This window comes from Nerophis ophidion, linkage group LG10 (genome assembly GCF_033978795.1).
Source record: "Nerophis ophidion isolate RoL-2023_Sa linkage group LG10, RoL_Noph_v1.0, whole genome shotgun sequence".
NCBI lineage: Eukaryota > Metazoa > Chordata > Actinopteri > Syngnathiformes > Syngnathidae > Nerophis > Nerophis ophidion.
In genome coordinates, this window is record NC_084620.1 from 55,111,808 (window position 1) to 55,124,376 (window position 12,569).

Genomic DNA, 12,569 nt, shown 5'->3' on the forward strand with positions numbered 1-12,569 from the left:
GTTACTGAATATGAAAAAAATAACACGTTAGAATACTAGTTACCGCCAAAACTAACAGTAACGCGTCACCTTAACACCAACCCTGTGACTATAAGCACAAGATTAGTAACGATACTAAGCAGGTGTATGAAACCGTCTTCCAGTCTGTGAGAGCCCAGCTTGTAAAACTGTCGGAATTTCCCTGCGTGGCGAGGAGCATTTTTATCATAACACGCTGCGGGGGGGGGGGGGGGGCTCATAAAAAGGAAATATTGCCGTGCACACAGGTTCCTTGTCCTCATGTGAGTTGTTATTTCAGCTGAGTTTTATAACAACAGCACACAGACACACACAGGCGTTGTTTTTGTCTCTCAGCGTGTAATCTTTATGGATTTATTGCTGCTGTAGATGCACTTTATCTTATCAGAGTTCATGGTGTGTGATAAACTTGTCTGACTGAGGCCTCATTTTACACTGTAACATACAGGTAATATATATATATATATATATATATATATATATATATTAGGGTCGTACAGTATACCAGTACTAGTGTAGTACCGCGATACTAATTAATCATATTCGGTACTATACCGACTCAAAAAAGTACCGGTTTCTATTAATTTCCGTTTTCTACCACTTGTCCTTAATAATATAGACAAAATAACAGGTGTGTATAAATGACACAATATGTTACTGCATATGTCAGCACACTTATCAGGAGCCTTTGTTTGTTTACTTGCTACTTTTTTATTTAAGGACAGAATTGCAATAAGAAACAAATGCTTAATGTACCCTACATTAAATAGCGTAACATTAAGTTGTGGTCTCCTTTATTTAGAAAAGTATCGAAATACATTTTGGTTTAGGGACAAGCCTAGTGCGTGTGTGTGTGTGTGTGTGTGTGTGTGTGTGTGTGTGTGTGTGTGTGTGTGTGTGTGTGTGTGTGTGTGTGTGTGTGTGTGTGTGTATATATATATATATATGTATGTATGTATGTATATATATATATGTGTGTGTGAATGTGTGTATATATATGTATGTGTGTGTATATATGTACATATATATTTGTATGTATATATATATGTATGTATATATACGTGTGTGTATATATATATGTATGTGTGTGTATATATGTACATATATATTTGTATGTATATATGTATAAAAATATACATATATTTATATATACGTGTAGAGAAGTGAAGTGAATTATATTTATATAGCGCTTTTCTCTTGTGACTCAAAGAGCTTTACATAGTTAAACCCAATATCTTAGTTACATTTAAACCAGTGTGGATGGCAATGGGAGCAGGTGGGTAAAGTGTCTTGCCCAAGGACACAACGGCATTGACCAGGATGGCGGAAGCGGGAATTGAACCTGCAACCCTCAAGTTGCTGGCACGGCCTCTCTACCAACCGAGCTAAACCGCCCCTTATGTATATATGTATGTGTATATCAGGAGCCTTTGTTTATTTACTTGCTACTTTTTTATTTAGGGACAAAATTGCAATATGAAACAAATGTTTAATGTACGCTACATTAAATAGGGTAACATTAAGTTGTGGTCCCCTTTATTTAGAATAGTATCGAAATACATTTTGGTATCGGGACAAGCCTAGCGGGGTGTATAATATAGCCAAGAGTCATGGATGCACAGCATTCTGGGTAATTCTTATGTTGCGTTTATAATGTGTTACAGAGCCGATGTTCTCCAGAAATGTGTTTGGTGTGGGTTCACAGAGTGTGGCGCATATCAATAAGAGTGCTAAAATTGTTTTATATCACAACCATTAGTGTGATCTGTATGGCTGTGGAACAAGACCCCTGGTTTACACACAGTAGAAGCAATGATAAACTCCTCCATCATTTTGAAAATGCCGGCGGGGATAGTGGCACACGAGATGTCACGAATTTGACCTGGTGGTTAAAGTAAGCATGTGCTTATTAATTCGGGGGATGAGTTTTACCCGGCAGTAATTCAAGGCAGGCGCATATTACATGCCCGGTGGCTATTCAAGGAAACACGGTACATACTGTATGTATATGTATGTATGATACTAAATAGACCAAATGTCTCCTGGCAGTGTGCAGCTGTCACCCTCTGGGCTCCATGGCCTTCCACTCGGCGGGCGACTCCCTCTGCGACCCCGCCAACGGCAACTGCATCTGCAAACCCGGAGTGGGCGGGGCTTCCTGTGACAGGTGCATGGTGGGATACTGGGGCTTCCACGAGTACGGGTGCCGCCCGTGCGACTGCGCTGGCGACTGCGACCCCTTCACGGGGGACTGTGTGCTGGGGTGAGTGGCGCACATCACCTCTTTCAACAAAAGTATTGGGACCCAGCTTATGGTAAAGATCCTCTATTCGACTGGAGCGCTCCGCTGTTTTTAGGGATCCACTTGAAGGTCAAAGCATGATTTGTGAGGTCATTTGCGTGTGTTCTGCAGATCCGACTTGTACAATTTGGAGGGAAACTCCAGCGAGCCAATCAGGATCTTCCGAACGGAAGAGCTCTTCTCCGCCCTGCACTACTCAGGTGGGACCTTGTTTTTTTTCCGCTTTCACCCTCCACTGACCACTGGTCATGACTCAGACCCCCCACCGCTGTCATAGACCCCACCGCCACCTCTCATGGGCACATTCCTCAGAACACACACACACACACACACACACACACACACACACACACACACACACACACACACACACACACACACACTTTAATAGGTGTGTTTGTCCCCTGCAGAGAAGTGTGAGTGCAAAGAGCAGCCGCTGACCAACAGCAAACTGTTCTGCACCATGAACTACGCTTATGGTAAGAACATCTCATGTTAGTCATCACCTCATGTGACATCATACACACTTAAGAGAAGTCAGTGTGCATCTGGTGTTGTCATGTGGCAGTGCTACACAAAATACATACTGCTTGTATTGCCATGTGACAGTACTACACTGAATATTCAATTTAGATTAGTCAGTGTACAGCTTGTATTGTCATGTGACAGTACTACACAAATATGTTTACTTTAGAGTAGTCAGTGTACACCTTGTATTGTCATGTGACAGTACTACACAAATATGTTTACTTTCGAGTAGTCAGTGTACAGCTTGTATTGTCATGTGACAGTACTACACAAATATGTTTACTTTCGAGTAGTCAGTGTACAGCTTGTATTGTCATGTGACAGTACTATGCAAATATGTATACTTTAGAGTAGTCAGTGTACAGCTTGTATTGTCATGTGACAGTAATACATAAAATATATACTTTAGAATAGTCAGTGTACAGCTTGTATTGTCATGTGACAGTGCTACACAAAATATATACTTTAGAGTAGCCAGGGTACAGTTTGTATTGTCATGTGACAACACTAAACAAAATATTTACTTTAGAGTAGTCAGTGTACAGCTTGAATTGTCATGTGACAGTACTACATTAAATCTTCAATTTAGAGTAGTCAGTGTACAGCTTGTATTGTCATGTGACAGTACTACATAAAGGTATACTGGAGAGTAGTCAGTGTACAGCTTGTATTGTCATGTGACAGTACTACATAAAGGTATACTGGAGAGTAGTCAGTGTACAGCTTGTATTGTCATGTGACAGTGCTACACAAATACTGTATATATAATTTAGAGTAGCCAGGGTACAGCTTGTATTGTCATGTGACAGTACTACACAAAATATTTACTGGAGAGTAGTCAGTGTACAGCTTGTATTGTCATGTGACAGTAGTACGCAAAATATATAGTTTAGAGTAGTCAGTGTACAGCTAGTATTGTCATGTGAGAGTACTACGCAAAATATATAGTTTGGAGTAGTCAGTGTAAAGCTTGTATTGTTATGTGACAACACTACACAAAAATATATACTTTAGAGTAGTCAGTGTACAGCTAGTATTGTCATGTGAGAGTACTACATAAAATATTTACTTTAGAGTAGTCATTGTACAGCTTGTATCGTCATGTGACAGTACTACACAAATATGTTTACTTTAGAGTAGTCAGTGTACAGCTTGTATTGTCATGTGGCAGTACTACACAAATATTTACTTTAGAGTAGCCAGGGTTCAGCTTGTATTGTCATGTGACAGTACTACACAAAATATCTACTGGAGAGTAGTCAGTGTACAGTTTGTATTGTCATGTGACAGTACTACATAAAATACATACTACTTGTATTGGCACGTGACAGTACTACACAAAATATTCAATTTAGAGTAGTCAGTGTACAGCTTGTATTGTCATGTGACAGTACTACGCAAAACATATAGTTTAGAGTCGTCAGTGAACAGCTTGTATTGTCATGTGACAATAATACATAAAATATATACTTTAGAGTAGTCAGTGTACAACTAGTATTGTCATGTGAGAGTAGTACATACAATATTTACTTTAGAGTAGTCAGTGTACAGCTTGTATTGTCATGTGACAGTACTATAAAAAATATATACTTTAGAGTAGCCAGGGTACAGTTTGTATTGTCATGTGACAACACTAAACAAAATATTTACTTTAGAGTAGTCAGTGTACAGCTTGTATTGTCATGTGACAGTACTACACAAAATATTCAATTTAGAGTAGTCAGTGTACAGCTTGTATTGTCATGTGACAGTATTACGCAAAATATGTAGTTTAGAGTAGTCAGTGTACAGCTTGTATCGTCATGTGACAGTACTACGCAAGATGTATAGTTTAGAGTAGTCAATGTAAAGCTTGTATTGTCATGTGACAACACTACACAAATATATACTTTAGAGTAGTCAGTGTACAGCTAGTATTGTCATGTGATAGTACTATATTAAATATTTACTTTAGAGTAGTCAGTGTACAGCTTGTATCATCATGTGACAGTACTACACGAATATATATAGTTTAGAGTAGTCAGTGTACAGCTTGTATCGTAATGTGACAGTACTACACGAATATACATAGTTTAGAGTAGTCAGGGTACAGTTTGTATCGTCACGTGACAGTACTACACGAATATATATAGTTTAGAGTAGTCAGTGTACAGTTTGTATGGTCATGTAACCTCATCATCCTCCTCTTCCTCAGTGCTGAAGGTGAAGGTGCTGTCGGCGCACGACAAAGGTTCCCACGCCGAGGTGGAGGTGAAAGTTCAGAAGGTGCTGAGCCAGAAGGTGAAGATACAGCGGGGGCGTGTCACTCTGTACCCCGAGTCCTGGACGGCACGAGGATGCACCTGTCCCATCCTCAACCCAGGTGAGAGGGGTTCCTAATGAAGGGGCCTGGGTTAGGTTAGGGTAGGGATCTGGTTGGTTTTAGAGTTGGGGTTTAGGTTTTTTATTGAGGTTAGGTTGGTGTTGGTTTTAGGTACGGTTGAGGGTTAGGTGGGTTTGGGTTAGGTTGTGGTCAGGGTAATGGTTTAGGTTAGGTTTAGGGTTGGAGTTGGTTTTACCTTTGGTTTAGAGTTGGGTTAGGGTAAGTTAGGTTTAGTGTTGGAGTTGGTTTCAGGTTTGATTTCGAGTTAGGTTGTGGTTGGGGTAATGGTTTAGGTTAGGTTTAGGGTAGGAGTTGGTTTTAGGTTTGGTTTATAGTTAGGGTTAGGTTAAGTTAGGATTAGGGTTGGAGTTGTTTAAGGTTTGTTTAGGGTTGGGGTTTAGAGTTAGGTGAGTTTGGGTTAGGTTGTGGTTGGGGTAAGGATCAGGTTAGGATAGGGATCCGGTCCGTTTTAGAAATTGGGTTAGGTTTTTGTTGAGGTTAGTTTGGTGTTGGTTTTTTGTACGGTTTAGGGTTAGGTGAGTTTGGGTTAGATCAGGGTATTGGTATAGGTTAGGTTTAGAGTTGGAGTTGGTTTTACGTTTGGTTTAGGGTTAAGTTAAGTTAGGTTTAGTGTTGGAGTTGGTTTTACGTTTGGTTTAGGGTTAAGTTAAGTTAGGTTTAGTGTTGGAGTTGGTTTTACGTTTGGTTTAAGGTTAAGTTAAGTTAGGTTTAGTGTTGGAGTTGGTTTCACGTTTGGTTTATGGTTGGGTTAAATTAAGTTAGGTTTAGAGTTGGAGTTATTTTTTTAGGTTTGGTTTAGAGTTAGGTTAGTTTGGGTTAGGTTGTGGTTGCCGTGATCGTGTAGGTTAGGCGTAGGGTTGGAGTTGGTTTTAAGTTTGGTTTAGAGTTAGGGTTAGGTTAAGTTAGGAATAGGGTTGGAGTTGTTTTAGGTTTGGTTTAGGGTTGGGGTTTGGAGTTAGGTGAGTTTGGGTTAGGTTGTGGTAGGGGTAAGGATTGGGTTAGGATAGGGATCTGGTTGGTTTTATAGTTGGGGTTTAGGTTTTTTGTTGAGGTGTGGTTGGGGTTGGTTTTAGGTACGTTTAGGGTTAGCTGAGTTTGGGTTAGGTTGTGGTCAGGGTAATGGTTTAGTTTAAGTTCAGGTTTAGAGTTTTTTTTTCCTTTGGTTCAGGGTTAGGTTAGGTTTAGTGTTGGAGTTGGTTTTAGGTTTTGTGTAGAGTTAGATTAGTTTGGGTTACGTTGTGGTTGGGTTAATGGTGTAGATTAGGTTTAGGGTGGGATTTGGTTTTACGTTTGGTCTAGAGTTAGGTTAAGTTAGGATTAGGGTTGGAGTTTTAGGTTTGGTTTAGGGTTGAGGTTTAGAGTTAGGTGAGTTTGGGTTAGGTTGTGGTTGAGGTAAGGATTAGGTTAGGATAGAGATCTGGTAGGTTTTAGAAATGGGGTTAGATTTTTTTGTTGGGTTTAGGTTAGGGTTAGGCTGGGGTTGGTTTTAGGTACAGTTTAGAGTTAGGTGAGTTTGGGTTAGGTTGTGGTTGGGGTAATTGTTAGTGTTGGAGTTGGTTTAAGGTTTGGTTTAGGGTTAGGTAAAGTTAGTGTTGGAGTTGGTTTTAGGTTTGGTTCAGTGTTAGGTTAGGTTCTGGTTGGGGTAAGGTTAAGGTTAGGATAGGGATGTGGTTGTTTTAGAGTTGGACTTTAGGGTTTGGATGAGTATGTTGTATACAATAAGCAGGTCCAAGGACTACTGGTTGTTTTATGTCCATGATGGGTTTCGCCAGGGACGGAGTACCTGGTGGCGGGACACACGGACAGGAAGCAGGGTCACCTCCTGGTCAACATGAAGAGCTTGGTCAAGCCTTGGAGGGCCAGCTTGGGCCGCAAAGTCCTCACGCTGCTCCAGAAGGACTGCAACTGGTAGACGGACAACACCCGGGGACAGATGGACGGACGCTGGACTCAAAAGAGACGCCCTCCATGCGTGGATTATTATTGTTATTATTATTATTATTGATGATGATGATGATGAAACGGCACAGACTGACTGAAACGTGTCGGCGCTGAGTTCCTCTCTGCAGCACTTTACGCCACGATGGACGGACGGAATATGGACGCACAAAGCGAGGACGCACACCGTGTGGACAAAACACGAAGCCATACCAGAAGGTGGCCGCCAAGGTGAATGTATTAGCTTAGCACAGTCTTGCCTTTAGCCCGCAGACAACAACTGTTCCACGCACAGACATCTTACAAGGAGACGCAGCAAGGAGCGACGAGACGCCGGGCCGCCATCTTGGAGTGGTGATCAGTGCAACTCATTTGGCAGAAGCAATGAACGGTCAGCGCATTTCATTCATCTTACCTCACTGACTACCACTCATTTTCACCCGCTTCTTTTGTCATACGTGTAGCTATGAAACAGGACACATGTTTTATTATTCATAGTTGGCTTAACAGTAATAGAATATCCTTATATGCTATAAGTCAGTGTTTTCAACCACTCTCTGTGAGATACAGTCTGGTGAGTCGTGGAAGATTATGTCATTTCACCTATTTGGGTTAAAAATATTTTTTGCAAAAAAGTAATTATAGTCTGCAAAAGACGGGTTCTTGTTCAGTTTCTCGGATGTCTAGAGTTGTCAGAGTAACCGTGTAATACTCTTCCATATCATATTGCTTTGTAGATGTCGGAAACAGCGGGAGGCAGGGTGCAGGTAAAAATGTGTCTAATGCTTAAACCAAAAGTAAACAAAAGCTGAGTGCCCCTAAGAAAAGGCATTGAAGCTTAAGGAAGGCTATGCGGAACGAAACTAAAACTGAACTGGCTACGAAGTAAACAAAAACAGAATGCTGGACGACAGCAAAGACTTACTGTGGAGCAAAGACAGTGTCCACAAAGTACGTCCAAACATGGCGTGACAATCAACAATGTCGACACAAAGAAGGATGAAAACACCTGACATATTCTTGATTGCTAGAACAAATCAGATGCGGGATATAACGCTCAAAAGAAGACATGAAACTGCGAAAGGAAAATACCGAAAACAAGAGAAGAAAAAACACCAAAATAGGAGCGCAAGACAAGAAGTAAAACACTACACACAGGAAAACAGCAAAAAACTCAAAATAAGCCAGGGTGTGATATGACAGGTAGTGGCAGTACACCTTCTTTGAGACAACAGCTATAGTGAATGATTGTTTGGTTATGCTTTAAAGTCAAATCCAACAATTGCGACAACGACTTTTTACAGAATGCTGGACGACAGCAAAGACTTACTGTGGAGCAAAGACGGCGTTCACAAAGTACGTCCGAACATGGCGTGACAATCAACAATATCGACACAAAGAAGGATTAAAAACAACTGAAATATTCTTGATTGCTAAAACAAATCAGATGCGGGAAATATCGCTCAAAGGTAGACATGAAACTGCTACAGGAAAATAGCAAAAAAAGAGAAAAACAAAAACAAAATAGGAGCGCTAGACAAAAAGTAAAACACTAAAAAACAGGAAAAAAGTCCAAATAAATGACAGGTGGTGACAGTACACCTACTTTGAGACAAGAGCTATAGTGATGCATGCTTGGTTATGCTTTAAAGTCACATCCAACCATTGCGTAACGACTTTTTACTGTCAACTGAGTTTTGTTTTTTTAATGATTTCTGCTGGTAGTGTGCCTCCGCATTTTTTCAAACGTAAAAAAATGTGCCTCGGGTCAAAAAAGGTTGAAAAATACCGTTATAAGTGACCAGAGACCAGTGTCCGAGATCAAAACTTGGAATATAATCCAACTATTTTTAAGTTGAAGAAACAATATGATTAGGTTATATATAGCGATGTCTGATGATATCGGACTGATGATATTATCGACCGATAAATGCTTTAAAATGTAATTTCGTAAATTATCGGTATCGGTTTTAAAAAGTAAAATGCATGACTTTTTAAAACGCCGCTGTACGGAGTGGTACACGGACGTAGGGAGAAGTACAGAGCGCCAATAAACCTTAAAGGCACTGCCTTTAAGTGCTGGCCCACTCACATAATATCTACGGCTTTTCACACACACAAGTGAATGCAAGCATACTTGGTCAACCGCCATACAGGTCACACTGAGGGTGGCCGTTTCAACAACTTTAACACTGTTAGAAATATGCGCCACACTGTGAACCCACGCCAAACAAGAAGGACAAACACGTTTCGGTAGAAAATCCGCACCGCAACACAACATAAACACAACAGAACAAATACCCAAAATCCCTTGCAGCACTAACTCTTCTGGGACGCTACAATATACACAATACACAATATACATATATACAAACAAGAATGACGAACACATTTCGGGAGAACATCCGTACCGTAACACAACATAAACACAACAGAACAAATACCCTGAACCCCTTGCAGCACTAACTCTTCCGGGACGCTACAATATACACACCCCCATCCAAACCCCGCCCACCTCAACCTCCTCATGCTCTCACAGGGAGACCATGTCATAAATTCCAAGCTACTGTTCTGAGGCATGTTAGAAAAAAATAATGCACTTTGTGACTTCAATAATAAATACAGCAGTGCCATGTTGGCATTTTTTGAGTTGATTTATTTTGGAAAACCTTGTTACATTGTTTATTGCATCCAGCGGGGCATCACAACAAAATTAGACATAATACTGTGTTCATTCCAGGGCTGCATATATCAGTATCGGTTGATATCGGAATCGGTAATTAAGAGTTGGACAATATTCGATATCGGCAAAAAAGCCATTATCGGACATCTCTAGTTATATATATATGCGTATATCCTACATAAACAATGTGTGAATACATTAGATATCTATATATCTTAGGGACCTACAGACTGTATCGCAGAGAGTTTATTCTATCTTGACACTTTGTATTGATATTTTCTATTACATTCTTCTTCCCTTAAATTATCATGTTTACAGTGATTGTTTTATATGTATTTTTTATTAATGTCGCTTAGGATAAAAGTGTCTGCCAAATACTTCATCATAAACATAAATAAACACCTAAAAGTCTTTATGTCAGCTAAAACCACCAACCTGTTTCAGTAGATTCAGAATAAAAGCAAATTCTGTCTTACCCAACAATGTTAGTATTTGAATATTGTTTCGTAAAGACCTATTCCTGCTTACAATTATACTGTTAAGAAATTATTGTCTTATATTTTGCCTAAAATGAGAATGCATCATAATCAGGGGCGGCTGGTGAATTTTTTTTTTAGGTGGGGCTGAAAAGTTTGTAAACCAGACCCCTCTAGCGGGGGCATCCTCCCCCAGAAGATTTTTTTGTGATTTTCACATACACATGAAGCATTCTGGTGCATTCTGACAAAATAATGAAGACAAAATAGAACATTTTAATAGGTTTGCAGAGAACTATATACAATATGGTGATATTCTTTTCACAAAATACAACCAATAGTACGTTAAAGGCCTACTGAAAGCCACTACTAGCGACCACGCAGTCTGATAGTTTATATATCAATGATGAAATATTAACATTGCAACACATGCCGATACGGCCTTTTTAGTTTACTAAATTGCAATTTTAAATTTCGCGGCGAAGTTTCCTGCTGAAACGTCGCGGTACGATGATGCGTGTGCGTGACGTCACGCATTGTAGAGGACATTTTGTTCCAGCATCGTTCCCAGCTATAAGTCTATTTTCATCGCAAAATTCGACAGTATTCTGGACAACTGTGTTGCTGAATCTTTTGCAATTTGTTCAATAAATAATGGAGACGTCAAAGAAGAAAGCTGTAGGTGGGAAGCGGTGTATTGTGGCCGCCTTTAGCAACACAAACACAGCCGGTGTTTCATTGTTTACATTCCCGAAAGATGACAGTCAAGCTTTACTATGGAACAGAGCGGTCAAGCGAACACGGTTGGATTGGACCACACACACAAAGTACAGTGTATTATGCAGCGATCATTTCAAAAGCTTGTGTTTCGAAGAGGGTCCCTTGCGAAGGGCAGAGATGGGCATCGCCACCACCCGTCGACCTTCAGGTTGTACAGGTACGACCATATAATCTCACTAAAACACTAGTAACACAGTAAGCAGATAAGGGATTTTCCAGAATTATCCTAGTAAATTTGTCTAATAACATCTGAATCGCTCCCACTGTGTAGTTTTGTTTTTTTCTAGTCCTTCACTGTCACTTTCCTCATCCATTAATCTTACATCTTTGCTCAAATTAATGGGGAAATCGTCGCTTTCTCGGTCCGAATCGCTCTCGCTGCTGGTGGCCATGATAGTAAACAATGTTCAGATGTGAGGAGCTCCACAACCCGTGACGTCACGCGCACATCGTCTGCCACTTCCGGTACAGGCAAGGCTTTTTTATTAGCGACCAAAAGTTGCGAACTTTATCGTCGATGTTCTCTACTAAATCCTTCCAGCAAAAATATCGCAAATTGATCAAGTATGACACATAGAATAGACCTGCTATCCCCGCTTAAATAAGAAAATCTCATTTCAGTAGGTCTTTAAAGTTAAATCTGAATTGTGAAAAGTAATTCCCCCGATTCCTATTCCCAACAGTCCCCTCATTTGAGCGGGAAAAGGCTGAACGCCATCTTTGTTTTCGAACTATCAGTTTAGGCTGCTCGCCGGCTCCTCATCACCACTTCAAGATGGCGGCCCAATTTCTCGCCTCGCAGCAGCCAATGCTGCGTCTGCTTCTAAGATGTCCATGTTCCTAGGAATGCACTCACTTCCTGCTCCCCCACGACTTGTTTGTGTTGGATGTAAATATTGTTGTTGTCATGTGACCGCCTTCTCCGACTCGCTGTGACGGTTAGCTTGCATTCAGGTTTGTAGCATTTCACTTCCTCTCTCTTTCACTTTCTGTTTCCCAACCTGAGGGCAGTGATAATACAATGATCCATAAACCAGGACTTTGGTTTCATTTGATGGATGTTTACGTTCTTTGCAACTGAGCTAGCACAGGTAGCGGCGACTCTGCTAGCTTGAAGCTACTTAGCTTCATGCTTAAGAATTGACTCTATTTGGCTAATTTTGCTGGTTTATGCCACAGATGTGTTGGACTCTAACTACACAACATTTTGGCTGACTTTACTCTTCTTTTTTGTACCAAAACATTGAAGCTAACTACCTAACTTTGTTTAAGAGATGTCATCCACGCAAATTGGCCCTGCACTAACTAAAGGTCATAAGGTTATATTTCATAAACTTAAACCTATTATTCGGTTAAATTCAATAAACTGAAGCTACTTGGCTAACATTATTTAGTTATAGTCAATAAACTAAAGCTACTCGGCTAACATTATTCAGTTATATTCAACAAAGTGAAGCTACA

General features: G+C 40.3%; 1 protein-coding gene across 3 annotated transcripts in view; it reads left to right on the plus strand.

Moving 5' to 3' along the window:
- The window catches only part of ntn4 (netrin 4), a 72,415-nt gene extending 60,268 nt beyond the window's left edge, over window positions 1-12,147 (plus strand). For all 3 annotated transcript variants that reach the window (XM_061914154.1, XM_061914153.1, XM_061914155.1), the window contains 5 exons: window positions 2,068-2,281; window positions 2,432-2,520; window positions 2,731-2,799; window positions 5,043-5,210; window positions 7,004-12,147. In XM_061914154.1, the coding sequence (XP_061770138.1) occupies window positions 2,068-2,281; window positions 2,432-2,520; window positions 2,731-2,799; window positions 5,043-5,210; window positions 7,004-7,143 (680 nt within the window). In that variant the 3' untranslated portion in view covers window positions 7,144-12,147. The remainder of the gene's footprint in view (window positions 1-2,067; window positions 2,282-2,431; window positions 2,521-2,730; window positions 2,800-5,042; window positions 5,211-7,003) is intronic.
- Window positions 12,148-12,569: the final 422 nt, after the last annotated feature.